Source organism: Siphateles boraxobius, unplaced genomic scaffold (assembly GCF_051911475.1).
Source record: "Siphateles boraxobius isolate OS27281-9 unplaced genomic scaffold, OSU_SipBor_1 7, whole genome shotgun sequence".
Taxonomy (NCBI): Eukaryota; Metazoa; Chordata; class Actinopteri; order Cypriniformes; family Leuciscidae; genus Siphateles; species Siphateles boraxobius.
Window position 1 is genome coordinate 2425238 of NW_027509197.1, and position 22414 is coordinate 2447651.

The 22414-nt window shown below is 37.3% G+C and overlaps 1 protein-coding gene across 1 annotated transcript in view; it reads left to right on the forward strand.

The window, feature by feature from the left end:
• Window positions 1-2557: 2557 nt before the first annotated feature.
• Window positions 2558-22414, forward strand: part of mylka (myosin, light chain kinase a) — a 95096-nt gene continuing 75239 nt past the window's right edge. Inside the window, exons 1-2 of the mRNA XM_077216304.1 lie at window positions 2558-2572; window positions 10916-11043. Coding sequence (XP_077072419.1) covers window positions 10939-11043 — 105 coding nt within the window. The 5' untranslated portion in view covers window positions 2558-2572; window positions 10916-10938. The remainder of the gene's footprint in view (window positions 2573-10915; window positions 11044-22414) is intronic.

The following is a 22414-nucleotide window of genomic DNA, read 5'->3' on the forward strand; positions in this document are numbered from 1 at the left end:
AGCAGTAGCCAGACAGGAAATCCACGTACAACAGCAAGGCACACAGGGATATCAGACTCAGCACTAGGCTTGCTCCAAAGCAAAAGGGAGAAAGCAGTCAGGGACGCTCTGCTTAGCAGGACAGGTCTGGAACAAGGGACAAGACAGACAGAACCTAAGCCAAAACTAAAGCACAAATAAAACCTTTACAAAAGAAACACTAATGACTTTGGTAACAAACTATTTAGCTCAGAAGTTCACACTGGCACAACATAACGAACTGGCAACACATGAGGGAAAGAGCACACATATAAAGGGAGCTAAGAACAAGAGAAACAGGTGTACACACTCAGGTAAACAAGGACTCAAACAAGGGAGCAGAGAACATGAGGAATAGGCGATAACACTGGACAAGGAACAGGTGACAACACTCAGACAAACGAGGACTCAACTAGACAAGAGGGCGTGGTACAGGAAAACAAGGAGGCAGGAACAAAGGAGCACATGGCAAACACAAATAAAACCACATGTTTAAGCACAACACAAACATAGAGACATGAAACAAAGACATAGACAAAGCTGCCAGGGCGGAACCCTGACAATTATATTCTAAAATATATTTAAATAGAAAACAGTTAGGCCTATTTAAAATATTAAATTTTAATAATATTTTACAATAGTACTGTTTTTGATCAAATAAATGCAGCCTTGGTAAATATAAGAGACAGATGTTCAGCTAAATTTAAACAAGGTACAATATTTGTAGAATAATGTCATTAGAACAGACTGAAGTAGTTATTATACTCAAAATGTCTCTCCAAAAACACCTAAAATCTACTGTCAAACAGTGCTGCGTGGAGGAGTGATGAGTTAGCCTTGTTTTGCTGCCAAAGGACCAGAAGACCTTGCTGTCATCAAGTCACACATGAACTCCCTCTTTATCATAAAGTACCCAAGAGACAAATATGATGTCATCTGTTTGATTGCCAAAACTGATGATCCCAAGGACACTAGACAATCCTCTATTTGAGGGATAACATAGTTACGAATTTGCCATAAGAGTGTAGAGGTTTTTTTTTATTAGAGTTGTTGCTACTAAAGCTACAGTAGTTCTACAAGCTACTGAAGTATTTCGTTTTTGATATGGGCCCTGCATGCTACAAGACTTTTTGTGTAACACTGATTTAAGATATTATGACTTTTTTCATGCGTTTGGGATTGATTTGAACTTAATTTCACATACGGCCATCTTCCTGTCTTTTGTTTTGAGAAATGTCATGCTGTAATTGAATTTTACTTTAATTTTGAGTTAAAAGTTAATGAACCAAGAGACATCTGAGTGTCTGTTTGTGTCACAGACATTCAGTTATTTGGTCTTAGTTTAATTTTCATGGACTTTTATTTTCATTCGTCTCCTGATTTCCTTTGTCTAGTTTTCCCGCCACTTATGAGTTGTCATTGTGATTCAATTGATCTGCACAGGTGTTTGTCATTTTACCCCCATTTACTATGCATTTAATGCTGAGTTCAGACTGCATGATTTTCAAAATAATTGTGTCACTGTTGTTTTCACACTGCGTGACTATCTGGGGTAACATTCAGTTGCTGGTGTGTTCACACTGCACGGTGGATCGGCGACAGGAGGTTTCACACTGCATGACTTTACAAAAGAAAGAATCGTCGACAACTTCTCCCTGGTCCGCAAACTACGTTTCACAACCAAACAAACGCGAGAAGTGATAAGGAAATAACGGAAGATCAGCGTGCGTGAGACCGGAGTTCTCGCGCGACACTGAATTTGTAATTAAAAATGATAGCCTACAAGAAGATTGCGATCCAAATTGTCTGTGCGCTGATTTGCAGCGAAAATGAGAAAAATAAACAGTTTATGCAGGAGGAAATGGTTGGGAAGACGAGGGGAGCAAGGACTGTGTTCTGCAAAGAGAGTTGGGGGTAAATAAATAATTTTACAAATGTCCTTCTGTTGCTGCTGGTCATGCAAATGTTTGTGCTTTGTTTCTGTTTGATATAATTGTAAATATAGGCCTATCTGTTAAAATACTGATATTCTGGTCTATAACTCCTCCCTGAACATCCTGCTGTCCTGTATCTTGCTCTCTCATTGGCTGTCGGTCATCGCCGATGTAGTTTTCAATCAGAACACTTTTCACACAGCAGGATTGTGAATCGCCGACAGGTCCAGATATTTAGCATGGCAAATATCTCACAGGCGTCGGTGACTCGTCAGCGATTCTCTCAGATGGCGTCTTTGCTCATTCACACTGCGTCTTTGTCACTCCCATGAACAAGCACCGATTTACCTGTGATTTCGGCCATTTGTCTGCGATTTCTCAACACCTGTCGGCGAGCCAAAATCGGGGCTAAAATCGTGCAGTCTGAACTCGGCATAAGTTGCAGTCATTTCAGTTCTCATTTGTGTGGTCTTGTTTGCGTTTTCTTGATTACCTGTTCTTGGATTTAACTTTGGATATTATTGAAGACTGTCTGTCTGAATCTTTGCTTTACCACAACCATTGCTGAGAGTAGAAATAGACATTCAGAACAATATGTTACAGAGAGCAGCAGGAGAGTGGTATGTGTGTTCTCTCATTCTCTCACAGTGATCTCACCTTAGTTCAGGTCTTTAACCTGTGTGTAAATAGTTTAACTTATATGAACACAGCTATGGGAGGTAAATGACCAGCCGATCATGGAAAACTGGAAAAATACATAAAGAATAGATTTGACAAGCTTTAGAAGGAATCGATCAGCCTAGAGTGCATGTCAGAAGACACATTTTAGAAAACTGTCTGTGGGAAATTGTTCTGTTGATGTCACATTACAACTCTAATCTAGAAGGCTGACCCTTGTGAAGGTGTTTAATTGTATTGAATGTGCACTTATAGTGTACCTCTAAAGCATTTGATTATATTACATTGAAAGTTAATATATTTTAAATTGACTAAATTTCAACTTCATTATTACAGGCCCAGGAGGACCCAAACAATCCAGCAGTTATACTATATAGGCCCCTGTTCTATGAATAATTCTATTTATATTAGTTGTATGCCTGAGATTTAAATTAAAAGGAGAGGGAGGCCAGGAGAGTTGTTGTATCCCAGTCGATCAAAATGTTCTTAAAGACAGGTTGTATTGTTATTTCAATGGGATTAAGAAAATTACCATCTACAGCCTGCCGGGTACGGTCACTTTTCATTATCGGTGTGCACCACAATCGACCGAATATTACGTAGTTAAAATTTCTGTCTTTTTACACTATTGTAAAAATTTGAGTCATGACGCATTGCATTATGCACCTGACCTGCCAGCTGATGATGTATTTATTACATCAAGAAAACAGGAATACAACACACTGCACTTGGATGAATACATTTATTAGCTTTATTTAATAGTATTACCAGTTCCATGTTATGTTTTATTTTTTTAAATTTGACTGCATTCTTGTCAATTTCTAAATGTTTACTTTTTGATTTATGAATTATAACAGACTGATGGGGGGGGGGGGGGGGGGAACATGATTTTGCTGTTACTTTTTTAAAATTGGTTTTATTATTATTTAGCCATTTCTTGCTTTTTGTTAGTTTTTATTAGTTGTAATTTTTATATGAACATTTCACTTAAAAAAAAGGCTTAACAACAACATCACCATCTTCTGTTGTATGTGGGCATCCATGCTCATCTATTATATATGATATAGGTGGAGGGTGGTGGGGGCCCACATCAATATTTTTTCAGGGAGCCCCAAATCCTCTAGCTATGGCTCTGGGTGTGTCCACTCATGATGGGGAGGGGAGAGAGAGCTCAATGCACAAGACAGACAAGAGGAAAAGGCCCAGGTAATATTACTTTAAAAAGATGGTTATGATCATGCGAGAGGTAGGACCAGCGATTATATCGGAGAAGCTTTCCAGAGCTGGAGAGCTCTTGACGAGTGGGAAGGCCTGAAAACAGACACAGAGGTTGCTTGCTTTATTCTCGATGCATGTGTAACATTGGTTATGCTGTCTTTTGCTTGAATATACTTGTGTATCATCTTTGCTTGTTTGTTCATTTACTTTATTATTATAAGCCTGGAATGTCTAAACCTTATCAGCCGCCTGTTTCAAGCATTTGTTCCCAAAGTGTGTCTGAAAAGTGAGATAACACTTTTGGTTCCCCTTTTAGTGATTGCTAAATCCCCTTAATCTTGTCACATTTGTAATATATTAGTGACTTGGACTATCGTGTTATGTGGGGAGCTGTTCATGAAAGCGGTGTTTGTTTGTTTTTCGGATTGAAGGGGTGACTTTGCCATCGAAGGAGTAGAGGAGTTAAATAACAGTTTGACATTTGACATGAATTATCATAGCCTTGACAGGGTGATCAGATTTCTGTGGTTGACGGAATGGACAGGTGATGAAAGGAGCTTCCAGTTGACAACTGTGTTGGCCAATCAACGTTAACCATACCTATACATAATTCCTTAGAGTGGAAGAAGATGACACTGACTCAATTGTAATTGTTTTGACTCAATTGTAATTCTTCTTCTTCTTCTTCTTCTTCTTCTTCTTCTTCTTCTTCTTCTTCTTCTTCTTCTTCTTCTTCTTCTTCTTCTTCTTCTTCTTCTTCTTCTTCTTCTTCTTCTTCTTCTTCTTCTTCTTCTTCTTCTTCTTCTTCTTCTTCTTCTTCTTCTTCTTCTTCTTCTTCTTCTTCTTCTTCTTCTTCTTCTTCTTCTTCTTCTTCTTCTTCTTCTTCTTCTTCTTCTTCTTCTTCTTCTTTACGAGGTGTCTATGGCAGCCCTATCAACGGAACATAGGAAAATTATGAAATTTGGCACACTTGTGGAGATGGTCATGAAAAGTAATTGGACCAATTTTGGAGTCTCTAGGACCAAATCTATAGCGCCACCACCAGTTCAAAAATTCAACATTGAAATGGTTATAACTTTTGAACCCTTTAATCTAGAAAAATGAAACTTAGTACACCTGATTCCTCTCAATATGGTGATCACACGCAAAATCTTACATTAAGACTCCGCCCATTACAGTAGTGTCCATTTTGAAAAGTACAGTATTCAGTTATTTTGCTGCTGCTCATTCAAATTTCGTTAAATTCTAACGAAAATTGGTGATCAGATGATCTTTGGACTGAGCTGCACTGAAATGACTGAACTGATTTTTATTTTTTTTAATGATGTCTCGAACTTATCAAGGTCGACCCAAAATTTGTTCATAGGCTTCATCTCGGCCAAACTTTGATCAATTGAAATTAAAATTGGTATGCTTCATCAGAACCATGATCTGAGAATCCATGCCAAAGATGGGAACAGTGCCACATACAGGTCATGAGATCTGTAAAATGCCTATTTTGGCCAATAACCTTTGAACAGTTTGTCAGAAAATCATGATATTGCGGTCAATAGATTTTTTTGCGCCATGCTTCCGCCATTTTAAATTGTCATCAATTGCAATATTTTTAAAATATTTGACATCTTTAAAAAAATTGATATGTATCATCATTAGCATGTCCTGAAGGTACAGGAGAAGATTGAACACAGCGCCACCAAGTGTTCCAGAGATATAATTTATTTTTGCAAACACGCTTATAACTTTTGAAAACATTGTCGAAAGTTTTGTTTTCTTTAGGGCATTTTGTTCCCTGGATATTGCCAATTCCGCCAATGTGTCATTTGTCATTTTCCAACAATGTGACTGTCCGCCATATTGGAGCAAATGAAAAACAGTTTTTTCACTACTCCTACAAATTTTGCCCAATCTGGTCCAAAATCAAACTCAGTGGATCTTTGGACCGAGTCGCACAGAAATTACTGAATGGATTTTTGATTCTCAGTACCGTTCCTGAGATATTTCTCTCTAAAGTTGACCACGCCTGTGTTTGTTGTCTTTTGCTACTTAGTTTAGCAAGTTAATTGGTTAGCATGCTATAGAACTTTTATTGTGAACTCATTCTCACACAGAAACCTCTCCTTAGCAGATCAGTTCCCGATCAGTTCCTCTCCGAAGTTGAACTTGCATGTGTTTGTTGCTTTTCTTTCTGAGAATTATCTAATCTGATCTAGGCCTAATCTGGAAATGACAATTCATTTTGAGTTGATTCTCACTTGAGCTATGGAAGTTAGGCCTCTGTGTGAATACACGTGTTCCCAGTACCCAATGAGATAAACAGCAGGCACCTGACCTAGAGTTAGTCGGTTCAAGTCCTGTGTGGGACAAATTTATAAAATTGTTTGTAAAGGTGTCTTTTCAATTATTTTATTATCCAGGTAAGCATTGTTCTAATCTTTCTTCTTTTGGGATTAGAAATATGATTGTTTTTATTCATTCTATGTTGATTCCCACCTGAAGTCTTGAGTACCCAGAAAGTTGTGTGATCAAATAGGATGGTTATAGCAGTCATTGACTAAATTTTTCTGATTGCAATGTAAGCTGTTACATAAATTGGTTGTTTTCATCTTATTCATTATCATATACTCTTTTTTTGCCTTTGTGGGTTGATTCTCATTTTCATATCTCTTTTTGTGCATTGTGTGTAAAGTAGTGAACTAGAGAGCAGAAGGGTGTGATTAGAGGTTTTTGGTGGTCTAAGTAAACCTCTGTTTTGTTAATTGATCTGGATTTTTACATTTCAAGTTAAATACATAAAGCTTTAAACAGAACACCAATGTGTATTCAATGTATAGCCCTAACCCCCTTAACATGAGGAAAGGAAACCAGGATTCACAAATTAGAAATAAGAAACATTTTACAAATTATGTACCACTTCCAGATCAAATCTGACGCAAATGCAATGAAAGGGATTTACAGAACTACTTGTATTATTTTAGATGCACATTGCTATGCTTTCATGACATTTGATGTGCCTACAGTGCTTCATATTTGCAATACTTGCTGTACTTCTTGTTTGCTGTGCTTGCTGCACTCTTTGCTTGCTGTGCTTACAATGCTTACTCTGCTTACAATGCTTGTTGTGCTGCTATGCTTACTGTACTGGCTCTGCTTGCTGTACCTTAGGTGCGTGGCCCTGTATCGCTGCTTGCAGCTATATTTGTAATTTGTTATTGAATATTTTATATTATTCCAATTGTAAAGACCTTTTGCCACACCTAATTGAACATTAATGACACAGACAGGTATAGGCTGCTGTCACTTTAAGCCTGAATGCTACATATCCTGTGTATACTCCACATGATGGGCGTTTTGACAACTGTGTCTGTATTTGACCTTTCAGGCCCAAAGAGAATTGAATTCAGGATTCGGCGTCTGAGAGGGCGCTTCTGGTATGTGTCATTCAGTGCAATACCACATCGAGTTCTTTTTTCTCAACTTACTACATAACTTGATAAACTATTTTTGAGTTTAAAATGTACGCACACTTCTTTGACTTCTGAGTGTCTGACTAGAACTCCGCACTCTCTAATATCCCATCTTCACTAACTGCAAGGTAATCTATAGAAAAATGTGATTGGATGGTAATTTTGTTCTCCAAAATATACAATGATGAGATTAGCTACCTTAGATTAGGCTATTCTAATGTGAGAATTTTATATCTATTTTATGATCACCTAGCAAATATAATTTATGAAAGAAAGATGGGACAAAACATTATTTTTGTTACATAGAAAATCAGGAAAGTTAGCTTTGGTAGTTAGTCCTGGCTGTATTGCAACATAATTCAATAATGAGCAATAATGAGTATTCCCAGAGCCTAACTTGTTTTGGAAGGCTATTAAAAGTTTGAACTAGAATTATATTTTCCCTGTACTGCTGCATTTGAAATATTTGAGACTGTGCATGTTCTTGGCAGCATTAGTCAATCACCGCTGTTATGATTGCTTGAGAGTGATTAGTCACATGGCATTTGCATTACGGTTTAACTACAGTCCGGATTTAACACTTGTAACTAAGTGAAGAGTGAATTCAGTAAATACATCACTTGTAGGTAGACAACATAAGAGGTACTATGTTATTTAAAAAAAAAATATCCTCAATCATAAAGTTTTGTGAAACACTATCCTGTCCTGAAAGTTCTGGCCTCGCAAGACGTACAAGCTACTTCACACATTAATGTGTGTTTATTGAATCAGGTCATTACTGGCTGGGAGCCATTTCAAACAGCATCTGCTCAACACACACACTCATTGAGAGTCACTGGAATATGTACTGTGTAGTGGTAATGTGATAAAGCTTTGGCTTCTTTCATGTTATCAGTGCTTTAACAGACACCCAGAAACAATAACATACGACTGACTGCAGTAGTGCTGATAACCATTATTTCTAAAGAATGGCATGTTTACAGTCACATATAAATACACCTCACCATATATGGTGTTATACTTCACCAGTGTGTTGATTGCATGATGAGAAATTCACAATTTGTAGATGCACCATCCATGATAGCATCAAGTCTTTTGTGGTAACTGATATGTATGCATGAGCTAGTATGCAGTGGCTCTACATTGATGTGTGACCAGATAGGGTCATCATGAACAGTAGCCAAGTACAATCATAAATGTTAATAAAAGGCAACTAAACATATAATATAAACATATTTTAGAACACTGGCCATCATACATTTGTTGACTTTGTGAATGGTTACATAGAAATACCAGGCATCGTACACTAAATGATGGAGGGTCACACAGTACCACACTTTAAATTACATTGCACACAACAAACTCACCCAGAAACATACCTTGTAAAAAAGAAGTGTGTCTAATAATTGGATTAAATGTTGATTGGCATGGTTTTATTTCAGTTAGCCTAATAGCTGGTTTGATTTGCATTGAGCGATGATCTTATCGAAAGTACCCCATGCCAATCTCTAGATATGCTGAAGGGTATGTGATGATGTGGGGCTATTTTAATTCCAAAGGCCAAGGAACTTTATCAGGATGCATATTATCCTGGATCCATGAAATAACTGGCCTTTAAAAATAAAAATCTACCTGCCTCTATGGGAATTTAACATGGGGGTGTACTGACTTATGCAACCTGTATTTTAAGGAAGAACATTTATTTATTTACGATATATTATTCATTCACAAAGAAAATTGGTGTCCTAAAAGGTTTGATTTTTTTCCCCTCATTTTTTTTTAAATTAAGGCATCTTAAATTAAGATGATTTTGTTATTCCTCTTTTTAGCCAACTTTAGCATGGGTGTATTCACTTATGCTAAGCACTGTATGTCATATGAATATCCTGATACTCATTGAAAGTGAAAGTGAAGGCCAAGTATGGTAACCCATACTTGGAATTTGACCTCTGCATTTAACCCATCCAAGTAAGTGCAGACACATTAGGAGCAGAATAGTGAGTAGTGAACACACACACACTGCAAACGTGGATACACTAACCCGGAGCAGCGGGCAGCCTTGAGTGGCACCCGGGGAGTGATTGGGGGTTAGGTGCCTTGCTCAAGGACACCTCAGTCATATTCCTGCCGGTACTGGAATCGATCCAGAAACCTTTGGGTCACCTGTCCAACTCTGATACCATTAGGCCATGACTGCCCCATGATTGGAGGGAGCATAACCCTTTTATAAATAAATGCTTAAAAATCGATTGAACCTGATTATATACACTCATTGGCCACTTTAGTAGGTACATCTTGCTAGTATTGGGCTGGACCCCTTCAGAACCGCCTTAATTTTTCATGGCATATACTCAATAAGGTGCTGGAAACATTCCTCAGATATTTTGGTCTATATTGAGATGATAGCATCACACATTTGCTGCAGATGTAATAGCTGCACATCCATGATATGAATCTCTCATTACAACACATCCCAAAGCTGCTCTATCGGATTGAGATCTGGTGACTGTGGAGGCCATTTGAGTTTAGTGAACTCATTGTCATGTTCAAGAAATTGAGATGATTTGAGCTTTGTGACATGGCACGTTATCCTACTGGAAGTATCCATCAGAAGATAGGTAACACTCATGGGTCATAAAGAAATGGACATGGTCAGCAACAATACTCCGGTAGGCTGTGGCATTTAAATGATGCTCAATTACTAAGGGGCTCAAAGAGTGGCAAGAGAAATATCCCTTACACCATTACACCAACAGCAGCCTGAACCCCTGATACAAGGCAGGATGGGTCCATCCTTTCATTTTGTTTATGCCAAATTCTGACCCGACCATTGCAGCAGAAATCAACTCATCAGAGCAGGCAACATTTTTACAATCTTCTATTGTCAAATTTTGGTAAGTCTGTGTGAATTGTAGCCTCAGTTTCCTGTTCTCATGTGAAATAAGTGGCACCTGGTGTGTCTTCTGCTGCTGTAGCTCTTCTGCTTCATCTGCTTTTACTTGAGTTACACTTGCCTTTTATCAGCTTGAACCAGTCTGGTCATTCTCCTCTGACCTCTGACTTAAACAAGGTATTTTTGCACACAGAACTGCCGCTCATTGGTTATTTTCTGTTTTTCAGACCATTCACTGTTAACCCTAGACATGGTTGTGTGTGAAAATCCCTGTAGATCAGCAGTTTCTGAAATACTCAGACCAGCCTGTCTGGCACCAACAACCCTTCCACAATAAAGTCACTTGAATCACCCTTTTTTCCTATTCTGATGCCCAGCTTGAACATCAAATCCTTTTGACCATGTCTACATGCCTAAATGCAATGAGAGACTGCCATGTGATTGATGATTAGATATCTGATTAACAAGCAGTTGAACAGGTATACCTAAAGAGTATATATATATATATATAGGTATATATATATATGCCTGCTCAAAAAACGTCAAGGGCCAGATTAATTATTATTATTTTTTACTTTTTTCCCCTTTTTAGCTCAAAGCTATTGCATCAGCCACAATTTCAAAAAGCTAAATGAACTTGAGATGGAATTCAAAACTTTTCTGTTTTTCTTGTATTTGCAGAATGATGGGTGACGTTCAGTTTGTTACAGGATCTCATGCCTCCAAGACGACTATGACTCTGGGACGAGCTTCCCCCAGCAAAGAGCCCCCCGTTTTTACACTCCCGCCACGTAATACCCGCATCTGCCAAGGGGGTACCGCACGCCTTGAAGGGAAGGTGAGAGAGAATCTTCAGAACTATCCTGATCCAGACCCTCAACTGATCCTCATAGTGTAATGAAGCAGACACTGTGTCTGCCAATGAATTTCATTTAAGACTCCCAACAATAATCTAATTTAGACACTAGCTCTATTCCAAAACCAAGTGTGCTGCCTTGCTGTCTGCTGCACGCATAGGCACCTGGCAGTTCTGATTGGATGGCCCTGTTTTTTTAAGAATTTACAGAAATATGCGTCCCTTCTTTTGAATTGTCAAACCTTCATCCTTTGTCCTAAGCAGATATCAAAGAAATGTAAAATGTTATGTAAGATTATATGATGAGCTTTTCTTTTGAAGATTCTTATCAGGAAAACATCTGTGTTTTATTACGTTCTCAGAGTGTGTTGAGGACAGTGCATTTGGACACTTATTTGCAGTCTCAGACTGACAGCAGGCAGATACTCCAATAATGTGTGTGCTGTCTGAGTCTCCTCACTGCAGGCAGTTTCAAAATTTTCTCTCCTCTCTGCTTCGATTAGTTTTATGTTTTCCACAAATATTCCTGTCAAAAGCACCACAAATTATGTTTTATTAAAAAAAGTTTGGGAGGAGCATGTTCAAATAATCAATTCAATCAACTTGTCATCAACAATCATCATTTCTATCCTATCAGCATGAGAGGAAGCATATATATATATACACACACACACATATACATACACTCAGTCAACATATTCCTACATTCCTTGACAGTTTTTCAGCATCCCTCCACCACCCTGACTCCTCACTCTTGGCTTGTTCCTTCCACAGTCAGGAATACGGGGGGAGTACTCTGGGTTCGGGCCAAATAACGAGCCCGGAGCCTTCTCCTCAGAGGGCACTCCAAATATACATACCATTTATTCTATCCGACTTATTTGTAAGTGGGAACTTGTTAAAACACAGATAGGCAAATTGGTAATGGTATACAGAGAACCATATGCACTTTAAACTCCCAACCCAGCACCGATGAGTTTATTTTAAATGATTATCAATCCAAATTGGGCCAAACTCAGCTTCCTTACCAAATAGTTTCAACTCAGCATTTTGGTTGGCCTGTGATTTGGTGTCTGTTGTTAATCATCTAGTTATTATATTCTAACACCAATTTTTTTCGCATTGTACAAGTTGATCACCAGCATAAAGTATGTTTTGCATGCTGAGACCAGAATGGGATGCTGGTTTCTGGTTTGATGGTCACCAGCATGGGTGGCTTTGCTATCTTTTAACAAATCTGTAGTGAATCTTTTACTAATCAGACATATTCAAAGAATCTATATTACAAATCCGTCTGTGGGGAGTCAGATTGGTGTGGAAGTGCTGTCTGTGTATCCATAGTCCTGGTTCATCTGGGTTTCCCTTTTTTAATGACAAATTCAGCCTCCTGCTCTTATGGAGATTATTTCCAAAATACTTGCTAACTGGCCATTAGCCGTAGTTTATAAGTGAAGTGATGTGTAGCTCTCCGTAGCCAAGCATGGTGTCCCATACTCGGATTTTGTGCTCTGCATTTCACCCATCCAAGGCGCCCGAGGAGCGATTGGGGGTTCGGTGCCTTGCTCAAGGGAACTGCAGTTGTGGGTAATGAGAGTGGAAGATAGCGCTGTTCATTCACTTCCCCACCTACATTTCCTGCTAATACTGAGAACCTGTGACCTTCGGGTTACAAGTCTGTCTCTCTAACCTTAGGCCACAACTTCCCCCTAAAGCGAGTTTGTTTTTGTTTTTTTGCAGTGTATTCAAGCTCAACCTTTTCTCACAGTTGCAGGTAATGTGAGGCGACACCATTTTCGTTGCCGCTAGTTCTTTGATGCCGGTTTAGTGACACAGCATTAAAACTCTCAGATTATCTAAGCAAGCATCCTAATTGTGCCAGCGAGTTTTGGAAGTTCATATATTTGTTCATATTATATAAATAAAATAATGAATTGTCTTTTGTAATTTAGTGAAATTTATTGACAATCCGAATAACAGACATTCCATTTGAGGTCACACAGTCCTGAGTCTTCAAACTGTGTGCTACCTACAGTGCTTCCATATGGCATGTTTTATGCAAGTAGGATTCAGAATTGCTCCTCAAGCGTAAAGTGTTCTTGCAGACACAGGAAAGCCCTGATCGCAGGTACAGCTGCTGGATCGGAGTGAATTTGCTATGGCTGTCAGTGGAAAGTCTGACAGGATCTCATCTATCTTCATGTATTAGCACTAGCTGAATTCACATACATTTTTACATGCACAGACAGTGTCTGTTTTTGCACTTAGCTGACATTTCTAGGCTGAGAATAACACCTGAAAACAACACACATGACCTGGCTTTATTTTTAACATGCCTTTTCATGCACTGAACTTAATTTGCTTTTAGCTGTTGACTAAAGTAAACTTTGAATTTAAAATGGCACATTCTCATAGTTAACAAGTAACTCTTTGTTTTAAAAGGGCTTTGTGTAGAATTCAGAAACACTTGTTATTAGTACAACTTTTAAAAGTGTACAAATGTACGTCTATTTGTGGGTTGACATGCTAGGCTACTGTATTTGTTTTTTTGTTCCGTTTTCTGCTCAGTGTGGTATCTTGTTTAGTTTCACATGAGATGGTTATCTTACTTGTAATAACCCTTCAACTGTCACCCCATCCCCCCCACCACCCCCCCCCCTCCCACTTTCCGCATAGATTTGAAAATCCCTATCCAAACTGTAATTCAAGAATGCTTTAAAATAAGACCAACCATAGGTCTATATTCCAAAGAAGACATTTGCAAGATTATTGTAAAAGTGAAGTAAATTATGAAAGTGAAACAGAGAAAAAGTTATATAAGTTTGAGTTTATGAAAATACAAAATATATTTTACTCTAAAACGAAAGCCAAAAATCTGAACAAGTTGTGTTCCACATTTTAGGTTGATATCTCAAAAAATGAGCTTTCAGTGAGATTTTATTTGGGCGCAGTACCAAACTTTTTCACTAGATGAGGCTGTCTCCATTTTCATATGTTTTGAGTGATCTGAACCATGTATTTCCATAAAATTCATACAATTTATAAAGTAGACATGCTATTCAGAAGTAGTATGGGTGGTTTGGCAGTATTTGATTTGAATTCAACCTCGAATAAACGGATAAAAAGAGCACATGTGCGTTATAGGTCGCAGCCGCATCACAAATCGAGAATCCATAATATTTTTCTTTAAATTAAAAAAATTCAGACCTTTTTTTTCTCATAAAAATGATTTCATGTTTATTGCTATTTCAAAATAAAGGCCTAAACACGCCTAATGAATATGAAATATTATTGATGCAAATTGATAAATTACTGCTCTTCTGTAATTTATTGAAAAAAAAACTTATTGTAAGCTTTCAAATGATATATAGTTTGTCAATATATTATATGTTTTTACTAAGATATTATTGTTCTAAATATATAATGGCACGGTGACAGAAGGTACAGCTGTATTTGCATAAGGTCTAGAACTGATGGAAATACTTATTTGGCCATTTCTGCTTCTTAGGGCTGGTTCACACAAAGCGGTTTTGCTTTGAAAAATGGGGGAAAATGCTGCTAGTGGAATGGGGAAAACGCACAAGGTCTCATGACGCGTTTTTTAAAAGTTGAACTTATTTTAACTTGGGTGCCGCGTTTTTAGAACATCTTGTCATGTGCGAGATGTTGCAAATGACGCGAGACTTGAGCGCAATAGTCATACATTGAAAAATTAAGTAGCGCAGTGGAATGGGAAAAATGGATTTTCCGGTACAGGATGAGAGCTTAATTACGAAAATTACTTATTTTTGCTAATTATGATTTTATTTCGGTTAGTTTTTTAGTAACACTTGTTAGTTTTGTTTAGTTTTAGTATTTCATTTGTTGAAATTCATAATTTATTTCAGTTTACGAAAATGTTTTTTGACCAATAGATTTAGTTCCAGTTTTCATTTACGAAAATAACCTTGAAAAGGCTCTTGTAAGCGTGCGTTGATGTCACATCCTTTTGATTTTCCTTGCAAAAACATCTTGAGTCCTTCACATAAAACTCAGTTTGCAGGTTATCATAGACAACCTGTCTATGAACCCATTTTTAAAGTTTTGTTACAAGTTGACACATTGGCAATAAAAAGTGATTAATACATGAAAATTGTTACATCTTTAACAGATGAAGGAAATCTTTTTCATATTAAAAGGTTGACTGACTCTGAAGCTGTGAGTTTTCAGTATGTTGTGGTCTGTTCTATTAGTTCTGTGAGACAGCAGAAACAGCACAAACAGGGATTAAAATACCTTTGTCTTGTGACTCCTAGTTTCCTTTCATACTGCTGTTTTCTTTCAGGGCATTGAGAGGTGAAGTCAAGCATCAACAGACATGGTGGAGGTTTCACTGCAGAATTTTTGAAAAAGTTTTTTTGTTTGTTTTTTACCAAACCCCCTTGTTTAGATAATGTCCAATTCAAACTATTTGTGCGCCCTTATGAAAAATTTCAGAATTACTTTTACTGTCTTTGAAATATGCACTGTAAAATCCAATTAGTAAACCTTGCTTAAAAAAAGCATGCAAACCGATTGCCTTGAAAACACAGTAAAGTGAAATAGGAATAGTATGTAGAACTAACAAGTGCCTGTCTAGTAGTGTAATTTACAAAAGAGTTCCAGTCACTTACAACTAATTTGTATAGTTTACTTGATCATTTACTTTAAATGTACTTGTTTAAGTTTAGACTACTCAGAATCACTATTTTTAACAACTAAATAATTTGAAGTAAAATACACTTTGTGAGTATTCCTAACTACTCATGTATGCTAGCTGTTAACTCTGATGTTTTCTGTATACAACTTGGAATTACTGAGTTTACTTTACTTCAAAAGCAATCCAGTTCACTTGTAAAACCATGCAAACCGATTGCGTTACTCAAATAACTTAAGTGCTGTCAATCATCTATTATAAATCATTGAGAATAGTTTTTACAATTTTACAAAGATAACATTTACAACTGTACAAATTTAAGGCAATGACACAGTTCAAATGTAAATTTATTGTGTTTGTTTTCTTAAAATGTAAAACTTTGACATTATTACAAAGGGCACTTTTTACAAGTAGTCATGAAAGTCTTGGTCAAAGTGTGCCACATTTAAGAACATGTAAGTGGCTTTTTATTTAATTAATATTAAATTTTATAATTTTATAAATTTATACTTGCAAGTTTTAAAGAAATAAACTTTAAAGATTTGAAGTAGACCAAGTGCACATTCAATAAAATTAAGCACGCTTCTTTTTCAAAAGAGCAGTGATTCATATTTAAAAATTAGGTTTGTACAATAGATATACACTTTGGATTGTTTCAGTAAATGTAAATGCAAGTCTAGTTTATTCTCATACTAGTCAGATTACACTTCATTCATAAAGTCAGAGCTTTATGGCTTTTCAGAGTGTGTGGCATGTGTACAACACACAAGTTGGCGTCACGTTTTGAGTTTGTGTGTTCATGTTTAGAGTTTGTTTTTGTTCTATTCATGTCTGAGTTTTTCTGTTAGTCTTCTAGGTTGTTAATTAGTTCTGTCACCCTCTGTCCCCTACCTTTTTGTCACCATGATTTCTGATTGCTTTAGTATTCTGTTGAGGTGTGTCTTGTTAATTTAGTCTCCTTAGCTCTCTTTGATCTCTGTGTATATAGGCCCTTAGTTTCAGTTAGCTCCTTGTCTGGTATTAGTTATGTTTTGATCAGTGGGTGAATTTAAATAATTTTCCTTGGATTTCTCCCTTCTTCCTGTGCTTTGGATCTACACTACAGCATGACAGGATTACACTATGTTCTAAATGTTTTTTGGAGTACTTTGGGATCTCTTGGTTCAAGTAGTAGGCATACTTACTGGGTAAACCTTTGCATATAATAAAATAGATTTAAACAGACATGCATGCACATGCTTGTACCGCTATTTGTTAGATTTATTGGGAAGTGTGAAGGTTCAGGGGCACCATGTGCAGAGAAGTTTCTCTAGTTCTCATGAGACGAGTGTCAGAGAACATGTTATGCTGTGATCTAACACAGTGACCTAGTCTCACAGAGACAGGCTTGTATGGCGCTTTTCAACTGCATGGTACGGCTCGGTTCGGCTCGGCGCGGCACGGTTCGGCTCGCTTCGCTTTTCCAGTGCATGGTACGACTCGGCTCGGCACGGCACGGTTCGCTTTAGCTCGGTTTGCTTTTGCACTGCAGTTAGTACCGCTTCAAAGTGGGTGGGATTATAGACTGATCGTTCTAGTTTATCCGCTCCTCAGGAACCAACAAGAGGAACGTCTGCACTTCGTCCACTGACCACGATTCAGCCATTTCTTTTTTGGATGTTTTTTTTCTTCAAGCAAGTAGTTTTAAAACAGGTGCTACAGTGGTGGCTGTTACTGGCTATTTATATCTAGCGGGTTTGATGTCTCGCAAATAGAATGACACTGGTAGTGACGATTCTGTCTGACCAATCAGTGATCTGCAGTGTTTACACGTCACATTTTAGTATCGGTACGCTTGGAACCTCAACAGAGGTGGTACTATTTAAAGCGAGTCGAAGCGAGCCGAGCTGTACTGTAACAGTTCCGAACCGAACAGTACCGTACCATGCAGTGGAAAAGCCCCATTAAACTGCAGTGTATTCTGTGGAAGAACCACCCAATTAGACAGGAAATGACTGTCTGAGTGACATGCACAATGATCAACCACAGTGTCTGTATTTTACAATAGGGGTTAGTTTATCTGAAATTAATTATATAACCGTAAACAAGATAAAAATATAAATGTTGCATGTGCTTTTGGCAAGTTCCTCATATTTTACAATATGCATCAGCAGTACATAAACAGATTAGGGGCAACCTGTGGCTATGTTGTTTCAGATTACTGACTACACACAGACACAGGGACTGAAGTGGACCATTACAAACTGAAGTACAACTTTTGGAGTGTAAAGGAAGACATGCTATAAAACGCTTCATAGGACCTCAGCACGATCCCATTCAGCATGGATTTTAAACAGGAAAGAGAATCCTCAATATAACTGTCAGACACCTCTCTCACAGGGACACAGAAGCACATATCTCATTTCTAATGGCTGGAAAGAGCTACAGTGGCATCGGTATATCATGAGTTAGCCTTATTTTAGTTTTGAAAGATTGAAGTGTCTGCAGTTTTTTCACCCATATTGTATAGAAGCAACTTCTGACATACAATACCAGTCATTATGCTGGAAGTTTTTTTGCAGTTGCGTCTATTATATAAAAAACAGGTTTGGTTTTGTTGATTTTGTTATGTTGCTTAGGGGCTGACCCAAGTCAAAAGAGCACATCCCCCAAGTGTCTATGATATACTTGTCTTTAGATATGGGGGTTAGATGTTGGGTTTCACATGTTTATAATCCAGCATGCATTAATTGTAGATGTGAGTGCTTAAAACGGTACACCTATCCTGAAAATGGTAGATGATGTGAGGATCATTCATGTCTTTAGGGTAACATTCAAGAAAAATTAATTGTTAAAGTTAAATACTTAAAGTTATTGATTTATCTCTAACCTGTATGAGCAATCTCTCTCTCTCTCTCTCTCTCTCTCTCTCTCTCTCTCTCTCTCTCTCTCTCTCTCTCTCTCTCTCTCTCTCTCTCTGTCTCTCAAATGTCAAATGGGTACAGAAAACGCATCAGTTGAAGGGAAGAAAAACTTAAATAGATAACCCAGGATTCTGTTTATCCAGAGTTTACCATGACCCAGGGTTAACTATTTCAAGTGTGATCTAGATGTTAAGGATCTAGCAGTAACATTCTAAAACTGCATCGTTTCACACTGTACCAGTTTGTTACCACAATGGAGGGTTAACACCTTAAAAGTGCCACTAAGCTGGATAAAAAGCAGTGCTAACCCCACATCTAAATTACAAGTGTGAAAAGTTTCACTACCAGTGCAGAAAAGCAGAGTTTAGAACAATGATAACACAGTGTGGAAAGCCGTCTTTTATGTTGAGTATTGCCATCCATATAAAGCTTCAAACCAGACACTTATGAGAGGCAGCTGCCTATGTAGGCATTAAACAGCAAGGAACCGAAAATACTTCATAATTCATATTGGAACAACTTGAAGGGTAAATGACAATTTTATTTGTCAATCCCTATTCCTTTCTATCCCTTTAAGCATCAAAAATATTAAAGGGTTAGTTCCTCAAAAATGAAAATGGGGTGGTGATGGCCGGTGGATAAGACACATGCCTTGGGTGTGAGAGACCCGGATTCGAATCCACTGTGAGACACCATTGTGTCCCTGAGCAAGACACTTAACCCCTAGTTGCTCCAGAGGCGTGCGACCTCTGACATATATAGCAATTGTAAGTCGCTTTGGATAAAAGCGTCAGCTAAATGTAAATGTACTCACCCTCATGTTGTTCCCACCCCGTAAGACTTTCGTTCATCTTCAGAACACGGATCAAGATATTTTTGATTAAATCTGAGAGCTGGATCACTCCTCTTTCTAAGGGATTGAAACTTGCCAGCCCCGAAAAGTTATTAAAGACATTGTTAAAAAAGTCCAAGTGGCTCAATCTTAAGTTTATCAAGTGACAAGAATACTTTTTGTGCGCAAAACCCCCCCAAAAATAACCACTTTATTTCAACTATTCATTTCCTTCTCTGTGGACCTTGAGTCAGTTCACGTAGTGTAACAGCATACACATTAATCTAAAAATCCTTGTGTCCAGGTATAAAACCATGTTTTACATGTATATTAAACAGGCTTTTTTTAATGAAACAGGCATTTTGGTAATATTTCTATAGAAAAGGACACTGTGGATAAGAATATAGAGAAGCAGAATGAGTTGTGTTTAACAGAGTAGAGCTGAGCATATGTTAATGATATCAGAGTGTTTGAAGGCTCTGGGAGCCTCTAGATTGATTGTACCGCAGTATTTCAGGTGCGTGACCTCGCCAGGTTTTAACAGCGAAGGTGAAGCCAGGAAAAAGTGATAACAGGAAAGAGAGAGAGAGGGGGAGAAACATGAGGTTGAGTTCACTGTCAAACAACAGCCTGATGTTTCGGCCCACTACCCAGTGGAATGTGAGCGTGTGTATCAGTTTACTGTATAAATTATGACCTAAGTGCCGTTCAGAGTGTCTGTATGCCACCCGTTTGAGCTATGAGAGTTATTTACAGTGCTTGAAAGGGAGCACTGCATTAAAATTCATCTCAATTCTGGTTCTCTTTTCTCACAATTATTTCAACTTAAACCGTTTAATGAACAACTTAAACAAATTTAACCGTTTATTTTTGTTGTTGTTCTCATGAAAGCTCATCAGTTATGCTCAATACCACTTAACCCCCACCAAACCAGAAATGTCTTTGTTTTTACTATCAGTTAACACTATTAGTCATATTAAATGGCTAATGATTTACCTTGAAACATATACAGTATAATGAACTTTGTAGAAGAAAGAAACAGACTCACTTAGTAGCTTCTTGCTCAATAAGAAACCTGTTTAATGATTAGCCATACTAATTTAATATACTTTGAGTGTGTTAATGATTAGTTAACTTGAAGTTTGCTATTTTGAAACAACTAATTTTGTACTAAGTATATTTTAGTTATAATTTAATTGTATAAAGCATAACCTTAAGTGTACTAAATTTGAACAACTTCAAGTATACTAAGTATATGCCTGTGTAGGGACTAATTACATGCTTGATTAGTGATATTAAAGTGTACTTTATTTGTGTTACAAGTACATTACAAATTCATTACGAGTGTCTCCGAAACATACAAGTAATATACCAAGTGTATATTTATATATTTTTTTGCCTTTTATTAGGATAGGACAGTAGCTAGACAGGCAGTGAGGTGGGAGAGAGAGAGCGGGGGAAGGGATCAGGGAAGGTCCACAAGCCAGGACTCGAACTCGGGTCGCCCGAAGCACAACAGCGCTGCATGTCTGCACACTTGCCCAGGAGGCTATCGGAGCCAACCATTAGTGTATACTAATAGACAAATAATACTTTGTACAAAATACTATTGTATAGTATAATGAATTTTGAAAGTATATATATATATATATATATATATATATATATATATATATATAACAGTACAGCACACAGTTAAAATATACCTAAAATATATTTTTAATGAAGTGCAAATAAATACACTTTAATAAACTAAATTAATTAAATGAATAACTAAATTAAATTAAAACAATAATTTTCACTTCAAGTATATTTTTTGAAAATATACTAAAGTACAATTATTTTAAAGTGTATTAAAAGATGTATTGGTAAAATAGGTAAAAACATGATGCTAATATACTTTTAATATATTTAAGTTAGTAACATTTGTGTTAGTATATTTGCAATGGACTATTGAAAAAGGAAATATATTTCAATTACAATACAATAGCCCTTTTCACTAGGGCTAGTTCAAGCCAGCAACAGTTTCAGTAAATGCAAGTATAGTTTATTCTCATACTAGTCAGATTACACTTCATAAAGTCTGTGAGTGTATTGCTTTTCAGAGTGTGTGGCATGTGTACATTACTGAATGGATAACTTGGAATACACTAAATTGAGCATTTAGTAACTTTTTTATAGAATGTGGTTAGTAGCTATGCAAGTATGTGCTATGTAAAGTTTTGGCTGTATAATCAACAGCAGGTCATTAGTGAATATTTGTCTGAGGCCCCATAATGAGAGCCAGGTGGAGCATCCCCAGAGAACCTCCAAACTCTGCATGTACCATCAGTCTGCAGTCTAATTTAGGAAATCAACATCTCAGACAACATCTCAAAACAAGCCATCATTGAAAAACAAATTATATCACACAAAAAGCATTCAAACATTGTGTCTCAGTTTGGCTTCAAGATGAGAAATCTTGTGAGATGCCTCAGAGCATGGTCTGTGGACCTGATGTTCACTGGAATGAGTTCTGGGCAGCAGTCTAAAGGGATCATTAAAAGATGAGTGCCTTTTGATTGCTAGTGATCTTGTAGCATAACAAACAATATTGATGTATTAGAACAAGCTGGGTATGTGGTTTTGTCTCATCTTGTGTATTTTCTTTGTGTACACATGCAGTGCCCCAAAGCCAAAATGAAGAGTACTCCTGTCATTTCACTATAGCCACTGTACATCTACTCATATGTTCCAAGGGTGTATTTAGTAGTGTTTGCAGTCAAGCATCACTATTACTTCGCTATAATTACAGCAAAAATGTTATACTTAGGTTTAATGATTTGAACAAACTCCTAACCCTAAATAATAAACTTCAGCATGTAACTCTTCCACTTCCTGCACTGTTATCATAAATAATATCTCAAATCATGCAGTTTGTTGAGAGGTTTTCTAAAGTTTCCCAGA